Source organism: Lepus europaeus, chromosome 22 (assembly GCF_033115175.1).
Source record: "Lepus europaeus isolate LE1 chromosome 22, mLepTim1.pri, whole genome shotgun sequence".
In the NCBI taxonomy this organism is placed as follows: Eukaryota; Metazoa; Chordata; class Mammalia; order Lagomorpha; family Leporidae; genus Lepus; species Lepus europaeus.
In genome coordinates, this window is record NC_084848.1 from 25,219,617 (window position 1) to 25,239,259 (window position 19,643).

Genomic DNA, 19,643 nt, shown 5'->3' on the forward strand with positions numbered 1-19,643 from the left:
CGGCTCACTAGGCTAATCCTCCACCTACGGCATCAGCACCCAGGGTTCTTGTCCCGGTCGGGGCTCTGGATTTTGTCCCGGTTGCCCCTCTTCCAGGCCAGCTCTCTGCTGTGGCCCGGGAGTGCAGTGGAGGATGGCCCAAGTGCTTGGGCCCTGCACCCTCATGGGAGACCAGGAGGAAGCACCTGGCTCCTGGCTTCGGATCAGCGCAGCACCGGCTGTGGTGGCCATTTGGGGGGTGAACCAACGGAAATAAGGAAGACCGTTCTCTCTGTCTCTCTCACTGTCTAACTCTGGGAATGAGAGCTAAGCAGCCTCCCAGCAGTAGCTCACGGACAGCACTGCGGGGCTCCGGGAATACCTCATCCTGAGCCACACGCGCTCTCTCAAGGGCAGAGCATGTGTTTGCAAGCACGGGTAAGTCCCGATCCAGCGGGATCAACACAGAGAAAATGTAAGGAGAAAATGGTTGCGACTGCTTCTCAAAGCTTGAAGATGAGGATTTTAGAAGATTAGCTCTGCCATGCTGACTGCAGACAACAGAAATCGGCATGAGCGGACCCTGGGTCCCCAACCCCTGCTGAGGCACTCGCTGAGATGTAACAGGCAAGGTGTGACTAAGTGGGATCACGGAAAATCGATTTTTCCACGCTCTCAGTACTGGGCCAAAGTACTAGCACACGACTCCAGCAACTCCACAGGTATTTGTCACAAACCTGCTAAGTACTCAGGCTGGGTTCCTCTACCACGATTTTCCCCCATTTTTTAAGGAACCATTCATCACCACCACACTGGAAAACAAATGACACCTGCCCTTGAAGCCAAGAGCCACTGAGCAGATCCTGTGAACACAGGGCCACGCACGTGCCGTCTGCCAGTCACGGAGAGACCATTCTGCAGAGAACAAAAGTTGTTGTTTGCCATTTTTAAAAAGTTATTTCCATCGGTCTCAACATGGCTTTGATGGCATTTTCTCCTGCATCATCTTGGTATTTCAAGATTCTCAGGAGCTTGTAGGGAAATGCATATGTATGTATACTTATGCATAAATCTATATGTGATAAAGGATTACCAGTTTCTGCCAAACAGCCTACCCCAACAGCCCTTTACTGACGGAGAGACCTGGAAGTGCCACAGAGCTCTACCGCACAGCCTCGTGCCTCTGACCCCAGCACCCGCCGGAGCGCCCTGGGGCAGCACACGAGACTGCAGGGCCTGGCCCGCGGTCTGTGGCCCAGGTCTGGTGGAGGGGAGGCGCGCTCCGGCTGCTGCTGGCGGTCCAGGGCCTGCCCTAAGCGCCAGCCCTCGCCCTCGTCCTCGCCCACCTTGCCGAGACCGCTTTCCGTGGAGGGGCGCTTCTTCACGGATGCACTTGAACCTTTGCGCTCCCCACATCCGGCGATGGTGCCAAGTGCTGCTATTTGCAGCAGCGGGGAAATTTCTTCTTCCGGCTCTAAGCTGATCTTGCTGGGCTTCTAAGAAGCTTATGATCCACGCTCCTCTCCATTTCCCATCCTCGTTGCCACTTTAAGGCCGGCGCAGAGTTCATCTTTTTGTGATCTCAGCGTACAAGACACCATGTGCACAGTGCTTGCTGGTGGAACTCCCCATTTCCCTCACCCACCGCTCTGCACCAGTTTTCTGATGGGGCAGGGACCCGTCCTGAATGCCGTGACAACAGTGGGATACAAGAAACGCTGACCACTAAGACCAGCGCTCAAGTGTTGGCACAGGAGGGGCTGACAAGACAAACTGCTTCTCCCACCTCGCCTCCCACCACCCAAGCTGCCAGACCAAGCCCTCCGCTCTCACCCCAGCTCAGGTAGGGTTCCCAAGACACGGAGGACACTGACTACAGTTTCCAATGTCGAGATTTTTCCATAGCCATCTCCCTGGGGGGAGAAAAGCATGTGGCTCAGAACCATAGCAGTGAGCCCAAAATAAAGCAAAAACCTGCAACTGTGCATCGCCAGACTTCCACTGGGGAGAGCCCAAGACACCCGCAATGGCCACGCCAGCCGCATCTCCGTCTCGGCGCTCTGTGACTTCTGTGATAACCTTGTCCCTTTATTCTGCGGCATGGATGGACGTGGAGCGGCCGTAAGTCCCAACTGCAGGGCTCTACCCGGTCAGCCTGGGATCCCTAACCGCTCTAATTACTTGTCCTAGGCTTGGAGCTTCACTTAGCAAACACTGTCAGAAGCCTCAGAGACGGCGCAGCGCTCAGCTTCCGGTTGTTTCGCCGAGCATATGGCCTTGTCTGTTAGTGAAACATCACTAAATAGTGACTATGCCTACTGCATAGTCCAGCAAAGCAATGTCATCCGGGGTTTCCAACTGCAACTGATTTCTCAAGAATTCAGGGCCAAATCTGTGGCCTATGTTCCAACCACATCCCCTCAGCAGAAGTTACACTCTGCCACTCCAAATCTGTACCAGGTATACAGCTACCGACTTCCTTATCAGCGCTTACCAAAAAGCAGCGCAAGAGTTTTGATGACAATGAGGTTGTTCCTTTAAAGTAATGCGTCTGAAACGCAGAATCTCAAATGCCCTTAAACTCTGAAGCCCAACTAACTTTTCATGAATGGTCCTCATGCAAGCAGAGAAGGTCGTGACTTTTGCCTCCTTGTGGAAAACACCCAAGATGAACTGGATTCAGACAGGCAGTGCGCAGCCAGCTGGCATAAAAACCAGAACCTGAACTACGCAGGAGTGGTAGACTCTGCCGCTGCTACTGCTGTTGGGCAGCTCCCACACGTGCGCCTGAGGACCCTCCTCCAAATGCGTCATGCTATCGGCTTTTCCGGCACGGATCGCGAGATCTGATTTTCAAACAAGCTCTTTTCTTGAAAGGTAAACAGATTTTTCTTAATACATGAGATTATATACTGTGCCATATAAAAAAAAATTTAAACTTTAAAATTCAAAATACACTTCATTCTTAGGTTATCCTCTCCCAACTGGTTAGCACTGAAAACACGCGGAATAAATTGGTTAATAATTCCTTAAGCTTGCACATACACAACCTTAAAGCGGGGAGCACACTTTACAATGCTGTGTTGGAAAGTACCTGTGAGCTTAAAGGCTGCTTGCTCACACACCTGTCTCCTTGCCACTTATTACGGGGAGGTATTGCCACCTTGTGCGACCCCTGTTCAAAGTATTCAAAATGTAGCACCCCCAAGAACTTGATGGTAAATATTCCCAGTAAACTTCACAAATAGAGCTCTCAGACGGACTCGGGTCGATCAGTGAAAACCAAGAGATGAAACCCAGGGCAGAGAAAGCCTAACGCCTGAGACGTCAGCCCTGGCTTCGCTGTAGGATTTTACACAAGTCACTCGGTCCTGTAATGGGTTCCATCTCTCTACAGCGGCATGACTTCTTAGAGCCGGTTAAAGGGTAAGTAAGGCTGCACACATAGATTATTTTTAATCCCAGGTAGGAAGGACAGAATCATGAGGACAGATGTTGGAACACCTTTGCCGCCGGAACTGCGGAGGTCTTAACAGGAGAAATCTGTGTGAGCCACAGAGCTTGGCACAAAGGCAAAAAATATAAATATCCATAGATTTCACCCACCAACCCAATCGAGTGTGTCAGGAGTCGTTGTCCAGGTCAGATGAAAACAATTCAGGAGCGCTCGTGTTTACTCAACAGACTTGGGCGCGGGCCACAGGGGCAAGTGCGCTCACTACCATCTGAGCACCAGGGCTGGCTCCCAGGGACGCTGGGCCAGACACGGCAGTCATCCCCTCACCCCTGTCTCCATCTTCCCCTTCCTCCACGGTGTTCCTCGCTGTGGACAAGTGCCACACCCTCAGTCTTATATAAAGTGCTATGCGAACTTGGCTTTGAGACCCTTCCCAACTGGACTCACGCCCACCCACCTCCCTACGTCACTGTTAAACACTGGAGCCTCCCCTGCCAACCAGAATTCCTAGAGGGAGCATGAGAGAAGAGCCCGCCCACCCAGACAGTGTGCAGGGAGATGGACAATCGCACTTGGGGACAGGAGGCACTGTCCACTAGGCAACCAGGTCCAGGAGAGGGGTCCCTCTGCGACATGACCCCAGCAGAGAGCGAACAGCTTCCATGCATGTCAGAGTCGAAGCGAAAGAGTCGAAACAAAGAGCCTCTGTGCGCCAGGCCCCTGCGCGACCGACGCTCTTGATAGTACTTTCTAGAAGCGCAGCTTTTCCCCTGCGGCTCTAGGCAGTTATTCCTCATCCGACTTCAGGCCGACTGTATATAGAGCTCTACGTGCGGCTGGGCAGTCATAAACACGCCCAGTGTGAAGGCATCTCACCAAGACAGTTCTCCTTCCCAAAGCATGGCCTCGAGGAGCCATTACTAGAGTTGAGTATGAACTTCAGCTGCAGGCTGCTGACCCATAATACTAACAGGACAGAAAGGCTGGCCAGGGGCGTGAAGTAAGACATAACCCACCGGCTACAAGTTCGCTGTACACCGTACACCCACCCCGTCGTCTTCGCTGTGCCCCTCTGTGAATCTGGGCAGAAAGGCCCTGCCTCAGTAGAACAGGAGCGCTGTAGATGAGAAGTGCCACGTGTCGCTGGTGACCCCCGGGCCATCCGCAGGCCGGTGGAGGAAGTTCCCAAGCCCCGTGCTGCTGGTGTCTCTTCTGAGGTCCCAACTGAGCACGTGCTGCGCTCATCTTATTGGCACTCAGTGGCCAGAGACCAGGCTCAAGGGAAAGCTGGATCTCCCGCAAACACAATTCCGCACAGGCCTTAGCTCGCTATGCAAATCTGCTTCTGCTTAGAAATGGCTACAGACTTGGGACTTCCTCAAGGATATTAAAAACACTACGCAAAACGTATGCAAAAGCAGTTACTAGTTTTCCAAGAACAAAGACACGCCTACAAAAAAGCAACAGTTCTGTAACAGAGCTGTAGGTAAACATTGGACTAGCAATAATAATGTGGTAAGTGTAGCATAGATGACCTTCTCTCTCTCTCTCTCTCTTTTTGTTTAAGAACTGCCGCCTCAGTACTCTGCTAATTAAAAAACGAGATTCCACATGGTTTCTAGAAGAGCGCTCTGCTGGCGGTCAGCCGGGGCAGTGAGCGCACAGTACTCTGCTAATTAAAAAACGAGATTCCACATGGTTTCTAGAAGAGCGCTCTGCTGGCGGTCAGCCGGGGCAGTGAGCGCACTGGGGACGCCGGGCAGGAGGAACGCGGCATGCAGAGCCGCCGGCCAGTGCCGGGCGGCCAGCCCAGGGCTCTCTAGCTGTGTCCAGGGCTCTTCTCCTGTGGGGCTTTAAAAAAGGTGGCCGGAGGGCAGTCGGTGGCCTTCTCTGCGGCAGGGCTCCTGCCCAGCCACTCCGAGGGGGGCGACTTCTGGGCTTGTGGTGCTGGTGTGGTCGGCTCCATGGCGTCCGCGTGACCTGGTCAACAGGGAGGGAGAAAATCAAGACAAGTCAGGATGAGAAATGAGAATGAGAGACCGAGAAGCAACATTTCTTTAGTCCCTGTATTCTGCGTTCTATGAATCCAAGTGGCCACAGAAGGCTTCTCTTGTTACTTTACGATAAATAAATAAATATATACATACATACATACATAAAGGTAAGATTTAAGTGAGATAGCGATTTCTCCATCTGAGAAAATGGGCTTAATGGGACAACTGGGTGAACTTGGTACAAGGGATGCGTCCTGTTGGGAACACCACGTCCTAAGCACCCACTGCTTCAGTGCTACAACAAGTCTTCTTTCTTACATGGACCTACGCAGCGATATCGTCAGCTCCACTTCTCGGATTAAGAAACGATTGGATGAACGGGTGGGATAAATCGTTCAGGGACACAACAGGACTCGTTAAGTGCTAAGATCCAAACTCAGACCCTGGGCCCCAGGCCCCATATTCTTCCTGCCGCACCCCATGCCTCCAGTGTGTCAGTGTCACCAAGAAATGCTATACGGGGAAACTGACAGGGCAGTGACACAATCAGCCAGGGTTCCCCAACAAGGTCACACCCACACCTCTGCTGGACAGCAGTTCTTGCTCGCACAGGGCTACCCTGCAGACCTTAGAGCAGGTGCCAGTCCACATCCTACCCACTGCATGCTAATAACACCTGCCCCATCACCAGGAAAACCAAGCATCTTCCTCCCATTTTCCAAATGCCCCTGAGTGGAGTGGCACAAGCCTCTGTCACCACCCAGCTCTCTGCTGGGAACAAACAGAACACGGACACACTAACATCCGGCAAAATCCTGCACAGCCAAGGTTCATCCTGTCACCCAGCACCTTTCCTCCAGGGGTGTAACCCACAGCAGCCACTTTCAAACTGCTGGTCACAGACAGTGTAGTGGGCCAGAAGCAGCCTTTTTTTTTTTTTTTTTCCTTCCCCTCAGTGAAATAAAAGAGACAATTATCAGAGCACACCCAGGGCTTACTTCAGATGTGCAGATGTATCCAAAATCCCCTCAGATGCTTATTTCTTACTGAAGGCTAACGTAAAAAACCTTGAAAGCTCATCTATAGCACATACCAGGATACTTCTACACATTTGTAGGAAAAGAGTTAGAAGATGGTTTATTTTGGTATAAAAAGCTTTTTGAAATCCATGCACAATTTTTTCCTAATATGCAGACCCCTGGTATGCATGATTTAAAAATTTTTTGCACCAAAAATAAGCTTATCTTTTAATTCCACTTCCCACTGACTTCTAGAAGTACCCTCATATGTCTGTTAAAACTTCTTGAAAAAGAAAAGAATGAAAAGTAACAAACAAGAATCAGCATGGCTGTCTCCTCAGCGCAGAGTGGAAAGACTTAAAAGATAATCTTTTTAAGATGACTGGTGGGGGGTCCAGCCCATGGCACAGCAGGTTAATCTTCCGCCTGCGGTGCTGGCATCCCATATGGGTGCCGGTTCTAGTCCTGGCTGCTCCTCTTCCAGTCCAGCTCTCTGCTGTGGCCTGGGAAAGCAGTGGAAGAGTGCTTGGGCCCCTGCACCTGCATGGGAGACCAGGAAGAAGCTCTTGGCTCCTGGCTTCGGATCAGCGCAGCTCTGGCTGTTGCAGCCATTTGGGGAGTGAACCATTGGATGGAAAACCTCTCTCTCTCTCTGCTTCTCCTCTCTCTGTGTAACTCTGACTTTCAAATAAATAAATATTAAAAAAAAATTGCTTCTGCAGTTTAAAAAATAAAATTAAAACAAACAAACAAAAAAGAACCCTCATGGGATAAGAGTCCTAGAACAGAACTATGGAATCCAACCATAGTTGGATCCACACAACAGGTGTCTACTGAGTTGTTTCTATGTGCTAGGCGTTCTCTTAGATGCTGTCAGCAAATCCAGTAGAAATCCCTGCCCTGGTGTGCATCTCTTGCATCACTGGCGTGGGACTCGGAATCTGACGCAACGCATTAGTGGATTACCTGTGAGGTTGCCTTCCGGTGATGCTCTAAAGCTACACCCCCTAACCCACGGGGAGCAGGTCAGGAGAGGCTCCTGGAGCAGCCGAACCAGACTCAGAACAGAGTCTCTGGTCACCCCCACTCCTCTCTCCCAAAAGCCACGAATTCACTTGTACAAGGACTGCAACAGGCATGTTACCAGTGCACCCTCTGCTGAAGGAGGTCATTTCAAGGACATGAAGTCTGGTTTTCCTCTGAGTCCCCGATGTTTGTTACAGCTATGTTTTCTCAAATTTTAAAAGGGGGGGGCCCTCCCTCTCCCTCTCCCGCCCCCTGCCAAGGACATTCCCGGGAAGCAGGTACAGGTGGCTCACTTCAGCATGAGGTGGAGACCTGCTGGAAAATCCCTGCTCAGGAGCATCAGCCCTAGGAGCAGGCTTGTGCACGGACTCACTCAGGTGCAGGGTGTGGCTCCGCGCAGTACACACCCGTCAGTGCCAGCAGCACGCGCTCCCCGGCGGGAGGGTCCACCTGACGCCCTTTTCCTCAGGCTTTTTGTTACCATTAGTCCAGAAAGCCAAGGGGGTGTGCCCTTCCTCCCTGCTCTTCCTCTCTCGAGCCTTATTAATATCTTTAAATTCAGTCAATTTCAACTCACAACTTCCCGCCCGTGGGGGAGGGGGAAGGGAGAAGATTTGTGGCCGCGTGCTTAAGGAAGAAGCTGAATCCATCACCGTGACAGGGGAGAGTGTTGGCAGAGATCTGAGCTATTTATTCCTTTAGGAAAATCCTATAAAGAATGACACGAGGAAGCCTCTATCTGCAGTCGTGTTCATCACGCCGGTGAGGAGTCGATAACGGATGTGCGCGGGAGTGTGATTTAGTGCCAGGTGCTGGCCCCTGATGCGTATTAATACGGCGGCAGAGCGGGACGTGCCTCTCTTCATCACTCATTTCTGTAAAAGAGGTGGAATCCGAGATGGCCCGATGGTAGGCAGAGCAAGCCCATTTGTTCTACTGACTGATGGCGCGGGCTCGGGCTACGTCCTTCACCTCCACGGGCACGCGGGGCGTGGGCAGGGAAAAGCAAGCTGCTCGGTGTGGCAGGGCTCGGTCAACAAGTGAGAAGGGAGGCCAGGCCGGGGGGGGGGGGGGGGGGCGAGGCCCAAGTCGCGTCCAGTGCCTTCCCGGGCATTCCCGACTCGAATCTGGACGGGGCAGGCTTTTACACCCTTCCCAGGGGTTCTTCTCGTACAAAGCTAGGCAGCTCAAAATAGAAGCCAGATAATACGGAGAGGAAACATGGACAGAAGGGAGGCGGGTTTGTTTCCGGGCTTTGATTGCCACAGACAGGGTGAGGCTGTGAGTTTGCGCGGGCTCGCGGTTTGGAATCTGTCCCACTGTGCCCAGAGGCAGGGTGACGGAGAGCGCAGCTCCAGGCACGGGGAAACTGGGCTGATCCTGGCTCTGCAATTTACCCCCGTGTGACCCTGGGGGAGTGACGTAAGACTCAGTTTTCTCAGGCATAAATTGGGAAGAGACGCGGCATGCTGTGGCAAAGATTAAATGAGATAATACATGTGAGTGTATAGCTAGGGACCTGGCCCCACAAAAAGGACTTAAAAAAAAATGAAAAGAAAAAGAGACTAACTCCTCGGAGCTGTGCTGAGGCCGTGCAGTATGAACCACCAGGCCCACCCTGAAGACAGGCTCAGAGCGCTCAGCTCCCGAGTGCGGGGAAACCTGCTCAAGAAAGTCAGGGAGGGGTGCTCCACTCTTCACATCAGCTGCTCCGATCTCCATAACTGACAGTATGTTCTGAGGGAGAAAAGTAATCTAGCAAATCCCCAACATCCAATATGCTCACTGGCGGGGATGCGGAACTATCCCTTTGTGTCATTCAAGGACAACACGTGTGCCGTCGAGTACAGGAATCTCCAGGGTGCAGCTCCAGAACCTCCGCATCTGGAACCAGCCAGGTCACCCCGCCTCGTCCGCCTCACACAGCTCTCCCACCGCCCCCCGGTGTCCTTGTGCCTTCTCGGGGTCACCACCTCTGCCAAAGGTAACTACCACTTGTTTTAAAAAATAAACTTGTTGATTTGTCTTCATTTTATTTGAAAGGCAGAGAGACAGAGAGAGAGAGAAAGCCAGAGACAGAGAGAAACCCATTTTCCACCCACTGAGTCACTCCCTAAATGCCCCCAACAGCCAGGGCTGGATCAGGCCAAAGCCAGGTGCCTAGCACTCCAGGTCTCCCACATGAGTGACTGGGACCCAAGTCCTTGAGCCATGACCTGCTGCCTCTAAGGTGTGCATTAGCAAGGAGAAGGATTGGAAGTGGAGCAGCCAGGACTTGAACCCAGGCACTCTGATATGGGACACTGGTGTCCCTGGGGGCGGCCTAACTGCCATGCCAAAATGCCTGTCCCCAGTGACTACTTTGGCTTCTACCAAACAGTACAGCTTTTGCACAGAAAACTACGAAGTTTAAACCTGAAAACTGCTTCTGGTTAGAAATGTCACGACCAGCAAATATTAGCACTCTGCAGAGAAGTGGAGGGAAGCACTGTGTGCTCCAGGAAAGGGGTAAATCAACCCAGCTGAGTCCTCGTGCCAGCCCAGGTGGGTGGATTCTCATTGGCCCGGACCTAACCTCCGTCTGCCAGCACGTCAGCCCCGACGACAGGCCACGGCTGCTGAGAGCGAGAGCAGAGTTTCCAGTTCCGGTGGAAAAGCACAGGCGTGAGCATCACAGAGAACTGGGCAACTGACTGCTCAGGCCTCAGTTTCCCCATGTGAACTGGGAACCAAACAACCTGCCTTACCCCACGGACTAGGAGAAAAGGCACACTGTCACCGGGCGGTGCTCAGTGAGGGGAAGGGGCCCACAGTCACCTGCAGCGGGGCTGGACAGAGGTGCCGCGGCCGTGGGCTTCCGCTTCCTCTTGATGTCGCGGGAGCACGGCGGTGCCCAGTGCACACTGGCCTGTCTGCAGACACAGAAGAGAAAACGTGGTTTCAGCTCTGTGACTTCTCGTAAGACCTCGCCCTCGGCCCAGGTCACATCATGAACCATCACAGAGGGATGCTAACAGGCGCCATCTTGGCCGGTGAGCATCACACAATGTTACGCAGAACTAATCAGAACTCATTCTTTACCCACCACAGAGAAGTAGCATTCAGGACTAATTTCAATAAAAATGTGTTTCATTACGTACCGATTTTTGTAGTTTTTTTTTGACAGGCAGAGTGGACAGTGAGAGAGAGAGAAACAGAGAGAAAGGTCTTCCTTTGCCATTGGTTCACTCTCCAATGGCCACTACGGCCGGCGCACCACGCTGATCCGAAGCCAGGAGCCAGGTGCTTCTCCTGGTCTCCCATGCGGGTGCAGGGCCCAAGGACCTGGGCCATCCTCCACTGCACTCCTGGGCCACAGCAGAGAGCTGGCCTGGAAGAGGGGCAACGGGGACAGAATCCGGCGCCCCGACCAGGACTAGAACCCGGTGTGCCGGCACCGCAAGGCAGAGGATTAGCCTATTGAGCTGCGGTGCTGGCTCTGTAGTTATTTTTCATACAAACTGTAACTTCCATTGTTCTTAACTCACCCAAGTGGTAATATATTGAAAAGTTGAAAGCTGCATGAACACAGATGTTTGCATAGAACTCTCTTTTCATAGAATCTCACAGGAAGTTTAACCCTTCTGCCAGTATCAATCTGGATTGTTACTTCTGTCTGCATCACAGGCTGATTAAGTTTGGTTTTTGTGACTTTTCAAATTTTTAAATTTTAACTTAAAAATATTAACGATGTGCTAATAATGTGTTCTCTTATCTGAGTATTTAGTGTATTTAGAAAACAAAACACTCAGTGCTTCAAAGCTACAAGTGCAGAAGACTGAAAGATGATGGACTGAACACTGAAATGGCTGTGTGCTGCTTTAGCTCTTGGCCCCAGCCGCTCATGTCTCCCTTAGCCCAGTGCACCCTGGCTTGCCTTTATCAAAGGGAGCTAGGCAGTGATCTAGCTGGCCTTCAGGGTTCTAATCGCTGGACTCAAGGAGTCACTTGCTTCTGCAATAGCTAAGAACCTTGATGGCCAGCGTTGTCCCGAGGTGGTTTGTGTAGGGGCATTCCAGGTCCAGGCAGACCGTAACTGCCACCTTCAGGTAATCCCCAGACCAACTGGAGCCCCCTGGCTGTCATAAAGAGCACAGCATCACTGGCCAATCAATGGAAGGTTATGAGCTCCACTGACCAACCAGGAACTTGGATACAAGCTGATCACGCACCTGTAGCACCAATTTCAATCTCTAAGAACCTTCACTTCCCCAGCACCTCAGGGAGCCTGGGAACTACGCGATAGCTGGCCAGCTCCTTGCTCTGCACTTTGCAGTGAACACCTCCTCTCTTCCTCCCCCCCGATGTCAAGGATTGGCTTTCTTTTTTTTTTAAATTTATTTATTTATTTTTTGACAGGCAGAGTGGATAGTGAGAGAGAGAGAAACAGAGAGAAAGGTCTTCCTTTTTGCCGTTGGTTCACCCTCCAATGGCCACTGCGGCCGGCGCATCTCGCTGATCCGGAGCCAGGAGCCAGGTGCTTCTCCTGGTCTCCCATGCAGGTGCAGGGCCCAAGCACTTGGGCCATCCTCCACTGCCTTCCCGGGCCATAGCAGAGAGCTGGCCTTGAAGAGGGGCAACCGGGATAGAATCCGGCGCCCCAACCAGGACTAGAACCTGGTATGCCGGCGCCGCAAGGCACAGGATTAGCCTGTTAAGCCACGGCGCCGGCCAAGGGATTGGCTTTCTGTACCTGAGGCATGTGAACCTGGTTTGGGGGTTCCACAGCAATGCCTCCAACCAGTTTGGGGTGTTGTTTGGCAACTTCCCCACTTCCTCTTTCCTCACAAACTAGACAGATCTCACCCCGATTAAGGGCCAGCTTTTGAGCCCCATCTACCACTACTATTTAACTGCTGCACATAGATCTTGTTTCCCTAATGAGCACAGGAACCATATTTACTCTTCTTCAGAATTTTCCAGTGATCTATCACCCTCAGCACAAGGCACACTGCTGATCCTCATTATACATCTCTTGACTAGAATAGCAAATGGATGTGAATAAATGTTTTAGAAATTAAATGGTCAACTGAATACGTAAAAGTAGGATCTTAAAATTTTAATTATTTATTTTATTTGAAAGGCAGACAGACTTCCCACCCACTGGTTCATTCCCCAATGCCCTCGATGGCTGGAGATGGTCAGGCTGGAGCCAGGAGCCAGGACCCCATCCAGGTCTCCCACATGGATGGACCAGCCACTTGAGTCATTACCTGCGACCTCCCAGGGTACACATCAGCAGGAAGCTGGAACACAGAACAGAGCTGGGACTGAACCCCAGGCACTCTGATAGAGTGTGCAGGCATCCCAAGTAGCCACAAAACCACGACACCAAAAGCCCTTGCAAGCAGTTAAAAATAGCAGAGCTTGTATTATGTCTCTTTTGCCCCAGTTTAAGAAACAGCCGAAGTGTATAACAAGTAAAAATCTGGTACAGTTATCCCAGATGGCTTCCTAATTGGCAGTCCCGGATGTGCCTCAAGTCTGCTAGCTTACCAGTCTTCAACCTGGAACTTCATCAAGCCCAGGCGCCCTGGTGCACAAGGGCTTGTACCACGAGACAACTGCTGAGCCGACAAACGTCCCTAGGTACAGGGCCCCCAGCCTCACAAGTTCACGGTGTCAACTCTGGCGCACACCCGTGCACTCTCACTCGGTCGTTTCTCTCAATAGCAAAGGCCTAAGAATCATTTCCACTTAGAAACAGGGAAACACAAAAATGTAACTTAAACCCTCAGAAATTCTTTAGACTGAAGAATGCTGAGGGCTGACATTCACAGTACAAAGCCAGCGGCTGGGGAGCCATCCAGACTCCTGACTGCCCACGCCCCTGTGTGGAGAGAGAGTTCGCTTTCAGCTAAACACGCCTTGGGCTAGCTGACTCCGGAAGTCTCAACACTCCATCCTCACAGATGTGTCAGGAGGGCAAACGGTGCCCTTCCCACACCTCGCGTCGCCTGGGGACCAGGTCTGCTGACTCCAGAATAAACACACAGAGAGGCCAGCAGGGCAGAGGCAGCCAGACCCGGGGATGAGCGGAGGGGAACTCCAGAAGCCAAGACAGAGGCAGAGGCAAGGAGCCGCGGCAAGACGGCCTTCCTGGGTGCCAAGAGCAGCGACCAGGCGCCACCTTCCCCACCAGCGAGAGCTGAGCCCACACGGGACTCAAACTGCTCCCTGCACGACTCAATCACGCTGCCCTCAGTACTTCAGACAGAGCAGCGAAGCCCAAGTGAGGAGGGCGGCGGGTCCACTCACGCCTTCTCTGCCTGACGCTCGAGATAGGAGGTTCCCATGCCTCGGAAGAAGTGGGAAAAGCCCTGCTTTGACTGAACGATGCTCCGGCTGTCGGGAGGGTGGCGCACTTGGCAGAGGGGCTGTGGGGAGGAGGGACAGCGACTGGCAGAGGCACAGGGGCCCCCTGGTGATGGTCATTTTCGGGATCCAGATGCTGGTGGCTTGGCTGTGACTCCGTGACAATGCCTAAGGTGTCTGTTTCTGGGTACACTTCTCTGTAGGTGTATTATCCTTCAACAGAAAGTTTTAATTAAAAAGCATTGCTTCTTCAAGATCAATATTTGTAATATGCGGAGTTTTATGACACAGATGCAAAATGAGATGCATAAGGAAAGTACTCAAAAGGGTATTAAGATATTAATTCTCAGAGTATCCACTTGGGCTGAATTAAATAATGACTGCCTTTCATTTACCACTCATCCATCATTTTCACAGCTCCGCATGTCAGCAACATGGCTAAGGGCCCACGTAATCAACGCTTTTATAGAGCAAGTCACTAACTTTTTAAATATTTATTTATTTGAGTGGCAGACAGAGGAAGAAAGAGAGAGAGAGAGAGAAACACTCCCATCCACTATTTTACTCCCCAAATGCCAGCGACAGCTGAAACAGGACTCACTCGCTGGGCACTCAGCACAGGTCTCTGAGAACCCACCACGTGAACCGTCAGCATTGCCTCCCAGGAGGCTTGCGTCAGCAGCCAGAGCCGGAGAACCAAATCCAAGTGCTCCAGTGTGGGAGTCTTAACTGGCATCCTAACCACTAAGCCAAATGTCCACCCAGAGTTGGCAACTTTCTTCTCACATTTTCGAAGAGTGACATTCTGGAGTAAAAGATGAAACCATTTATGTACAAAAGTGTTTATGCTTTTAACCATCTCATTGGAAATACAGTGTTGGTTTTTGTTTTTTTTTTAAGTATACACAATTTTTGCTTTCTATTTTTTTTAAAGAATGATTTATTTATTTGAAAGTCAGAGTTACACAGACAGAGGAGAGGCAGAGAGAGAGAGAGAGAGAGAGAGAGAGAGAGGTCTTCCATGCACTGGTTCACTCCCCAATTGGCTGCAACAGCCAGAGCTGCGCCGATCTGAAGCCAGGAGCCAGGAGCTTCTTCCAGGTCTCCCACAAGGGAGCAGGGGCCCAAGGACTTGGGCCATCTTCTACTGCTTTCCCAGGCCATAGCAGAGAGCTGGATTGGAAGTGGAGCAGCCAAGTCTCGAACTGGCGCCCATATGGGACGCCAGTGCTTCAGGCCAGGGCGTTAACTCGCTGTACCACAGCACTAGCCCCAGAAATAGTGTTTTTTAAATGCTTATTTTATAAAATGAAAGCACTGTTTATTATTCTGCCTACGGGTTGTTGTGTGTACCGTGTTCTGCAGCGCCCTTAGGGGCGAGGTGGCCTCAGTGGCCCGGCTGTCCCTCTAGGATAGGGTCATTCCATTCTTTCTGAGTACTGTGCAGTGCTTCAGGGTTAACTGTCCCCCCATAAAATGGCCCCCAACTCAAGCCTCTGGCCTGTTACTCCCTTTGCAGTCAATGATCTACTGCCCCACTCCCACTTCCTGCTGCCTCAAACATTCTAAATCCTTCAAATGGTTATAACTTAGGAAAGAAAAGGTTTTCTAAGGAAACTGAGCAACAAAGCATATTAAGTCAATAACTCACTTTGTTGTCATGTAAAGGAACGTATTTCTGCATGGATTTTTTTTTAAGATTTATTTTATTTATTTGAAAAGCAGAATGACATTCACAGAGAGAGGGAGAGATTTTCCACCCACTGGTTCACTCCCCAAATGTTTCCATAAAGTTTGGGGCTGGACCAGGCCAAAGCTAGGAGCCCAGAACTCCGTCTGGGTCTCCCCTGTAGATGCCAGGGGCCCAAGTACTTGAGTCATCATCTGTTGCTTTTCCAGATGCATGAGCAGGGAGCTGGACTGGAGGCAGAGTGGCTGGGACTCCAAACAGAACTCCAGTATGGGATGCCGGCATCACAGGTGGCAGCTTAACCCACTGCGTGTGTGGACTATTTCTTTCTATTCATCAGGTTTTTTTGTGCTTCTTTCATGACTCACTAAGTTCACTGAACACATACTCAGTGCAAGAATTGCACTGGGAGGCTGGCATTGCGGTGTAACGGGTTAAGCCAGCACCTGCAACACCAATATCCCATATGGGTGCCAGTTCGAGTTCCAGCTGCTCCACTTCTGATCCGGCTCCCTGCATAACACGCCTGGGAAAGTAGTGGAGGATGGCCCAAGTCCTCAGGCCCCCGCACCAGTGGAAGACCTGGATGAAACTCCTGGCTTCGGCCTGGCCCAGCCTGAGAGATCGTGGCCTACTGGGGAGTGAACCTGCAGATGGAAGATCTCTCTCTCTCTCTCTCTGATTCTGCCTCTCCTTCTCTCTCTCTCTCTCTGCAATTCTGACCTTCAAATAAATCAATCAATCATACCCCCCCCCCCAAAAAAAAAAGAGAGAGAACTGCATTAGGACCCTGAGGGTACAAGGATAAGACACTCTCTGCCTGGGTGGATCTTGTACATTCACAACTGTACAATGCTGTAGGCTACTGAGTATAGACAACAGAACTACTGAGGCAGCAGGACAAGGCAGGTTCACTCCTACAGGTCAGCCTAAATGTGCCTTCCTTCTTAAAGCACTTCTCTTCCGGCCGCTGCAGGCCGGAGAGGTGCTTCACAGGCGGTAGAATACCACCGTATCTGAAGGACTGAGGACACGGATATTTTTCTCTAGGTCCCTGCCTAGTCGAGATGAGGTGAGGGAAGAAGAGCAGCCGAACTGTTACCACAGGACTGTAAGGCGTTTTTCTTCTTTTGTGCGTTAAGTGAACACCAGTCCCAGTACCAGAGCCAGTAGACGTTTACAGTGGAAAAATCTATGTTCCCAGAGGAGGGCTCCAGCTGCTTGGGAAGAACCTTAGAGAACCCAGAACGAGGCTGGTGAAGGCAAGGGAAAGCTGGGAGCCGGCACTGTGGTGACAGGAGAGGGAAGCTGCCACGCTCTGCGGCACAGCCCGTCTGGGGCTGCAGGGGTCCCTGTGTTATCTGGGGGCGCGTCAGCAGGCCACGGGGTAGGCAACCGCAGCGGCCCCCGCTTCCTATTCAAGACGCAATTCCAGTTTTCTGTTTATAAAATAATTCTGTCATCACCTGTGCAGAGCTAAACAATTAGGAAGGGAAAGAACAAAGCGGTTGGTGGCCTCTCCAGCCCCGCCTTCGCTGAGGTGGACTTAACCACCGGCCCTTTCCTTTTGATGTGCAGTTCACTTGCTATGTGTCACCTGACCCTGGCGCTGTCCACCCTCACCCTCACCCTCACCCGGTGGCCATGGAGAACAACAGCGCACAAAGGCGGAGACGGAAGGGACAGGGACAAGACGCGGGCCTTCCCCTTCTCAGCGACGCCCTGGGCCCCCGGGTAGGGGGAAGCTTTACCCACTCTAAAGACTTTTTTTCTGAAAGAGATGTACGTGATCATTCTCGTGTTACAAAGCACGTGCCACCCTCTGCAGGAAGGGGCTTGTCCAATGTCCTGGGTGCAAACGAGGCTAAGAAGCTAAGCTGAAGTCTTGACCACGCTAACACTTCATTTTCAGTTGAAGTAGCAAATAGTTATCAGAATCTTGCACGGGACTGTCATAAATACTCATCTCTACCGAGACCTCATCAGGTAGGCCAGACTGAGTTAGGAATACATTTATTTTGAAATCTGTCCTGAGGTCACTCTGCTAAGTACCCACCTACCATGAAAATTGCTGAGTTCAAAAATCTACCAGTCTGGCACTGTGGTTAAGCTGCCCCTTGGGACACCCTTAGCCCCTGTAAAGTGCACTGATTCCATCCCAGCTCCTGGTGTCAGCTTCCTGCAGGAGATGGTTCAAGTACTCGGGTCGCTGCCACCCTCAGAGACCTGGACTGAATTTCCAGCCCGGAGCTTCAGCCGGGCCCAGCTGTTGGCATTTGAGGACTGGATCAGCAGAGGGGGAGTCTCTCTGTCTCCGTCTCCTTCTCTACTTCCCAAATGTACAAATAAAAAAACCCACCAAATTCTCAGAGCCAATCTGGTCCATAACAGAGACGTAAATAGTTCACCTAAAGAGCAGGATGATGAAGGTGGAATGTAAATTCTGATAAGAACACTGTTCTCCAGGAGACAAGCAATCGACCTAGGGAACAGACAGGCGCTCGGTGTCTGGCTGGAGCTCGGAGCCAGTGGGCACTCGGGACACGTGCTTCTCTCGAAGCGCCAGTGCTGGGTCAGCCCCTCCCCTCACGGGGTCATGTCCTCCCCCCCCGGGGGGGCACCTGCCAAAAAGAATGCATTAGGGGTGGAGGAGCGGAAGTGGGCACGAGCATGAAAAGCAACAAATAATGCTTTCAAAACAATTCTTACTCGAGAAAAAGTCACTAGATTTCTTACCATGGGTGTGAAGGTGAATGCTAAGGATTAGCAATTAATTGAAAGCGTATTCTGTATATCCAGGCATAAACACACCACGTCTACTTTATGCTTTACTGCAGGAAACGGAGAGATCAGGTGAGCTGCTGCTGCCGAGTGTTACTCAGGAAACTGGGCAGATCACTATGTCCCTGGGGCAGGAATGTACTTTTAGGGGAAAAAAATTACTTTGAGAAATACATGCATGTTTAATAGAATGAATACGTTGGCATAAAAAAAAATAGCTCAAGTGAGTGCTTTGGATTTAGAACAAAGATGTTTACAGTCAGTGGTAAGGAGGGAAGAGGGCCTCCCTCTGCCGGTGGCAAGCTCATTTAAGGAAGAGTTCACCTTCAAAACTCTGATTTTTTAAAAGCCATTGAGAAGTTCATTTTTTTGCATGAAATAGAAATAAAAGTTAATGTGCAAAAATGGATTTGCTGTACTTTTCCTTAAGTACAGACAAATAAGTAACATCGGGGGGAAGAAAAGACTGCTCCTAAGAACCAGAGGTCATACTTACCGTCCATCCCAGGTCCTCTCCTTAACTACTAACCTGTTCACCTCAGTGATTCCCGACAGAAACAGAGGGAGGCCTGGCCTGTGGAGAGCACCACGCTGGACGCGGCTGGCGTGGACACGAGTGAGTGAGCCAAGGCCCTGTCCCCAGCTCACACATGGGAGGAGGGCGGCTTTGTAAGTAAAGAACGAGTAACCCAAGATGCTGAGCTGTCATCAGAGAAGTAGTCAAGTGCTGGGTAAAACGGGGAGACGGAGGCCATCCAGGGAGGCAGAGACCCCTCTCCAGGGGTCAACTGACATTATTAAACACCAGTAGGGGAAACACTCTCACAGACTTGCACCTGGGGAAAGATGCAGGCCTAGGACACCGCGAGCCACAAGGGAGCGCAAATTCAAAATTATCACAGGAAACAGCAGGCTTGTCTAACAGCAAGAGAGCCTGGCAATGCCGCCAGTGGTTTTCACTCAGCTCTAACCCTCAGCAGCCTGTGCCTCAATCCCAGGGCCCCGGGCTAGGCTGACGCAGGCTATCATGGAGCTGCTCCGGCCAGCCACAGGAGCAGAGCGTTGCCCATCTGCAGGAAAGATGGGCATTTGACAACGGAAAACCAGAGAGAAGGCTGTCATCACTCCACTTCGGCCAGCAGATGCCCACAGTGGGCACACAAGACCCTCCAGCAGAGCGCAAAGGACCCCAGGGCTGTGCAGCACAGCGCACGCGGCTCCCCCAGGCCCCGGCACCCTGCGGACAGCCGTCCAGCAGCACCGTCTCCCCACACAGGGCTGAAACCCAGGCACTAAGGGGGTGAGCAGGAGCTGCTGTACTTCATAGCATTCCCGACAGATAG

The 19,643-nt window shown here is 51.5% G+C and overlaps 1 protein-coding gene across 3 annotated transcripts in view; it reads right to left on the minus strand.

Annotated features, from left to right (window-relative positions):
* Window positions 1–2,829: 2,829 nt before the first annotated feature.
* GPATCH2L (G-patch domain containing 2 like) overlaps window positions 2,830–19,643 on the minus strand; it is a 54,949-nt gene continuing 38,135 nt past the window's right edge. For 2 of the 3 annotated variants that reach the window (XM_062181283.1, XM_062181284.1), the window contains exons 9-10: window positions 10,293–10,387; window positions 2,830–5,416 (exon numbers count right to left, since the gene is read on the minus strand). In XM_062181283.1, coding sequence (XP_062037267.1) covers window positions 5,256–5,416; window positions 10,293–10,387 — 256 coding nt within the window. In that variant the 3' untranslated portion in view covers window positions 2,830–5,255. The remainder of the gene's footprint in view (window positions 5,417–10,292; window positions 10,388–19,643) is intronic. The other variant, XM_062181285.1, reaches the window with a different exon arrangement.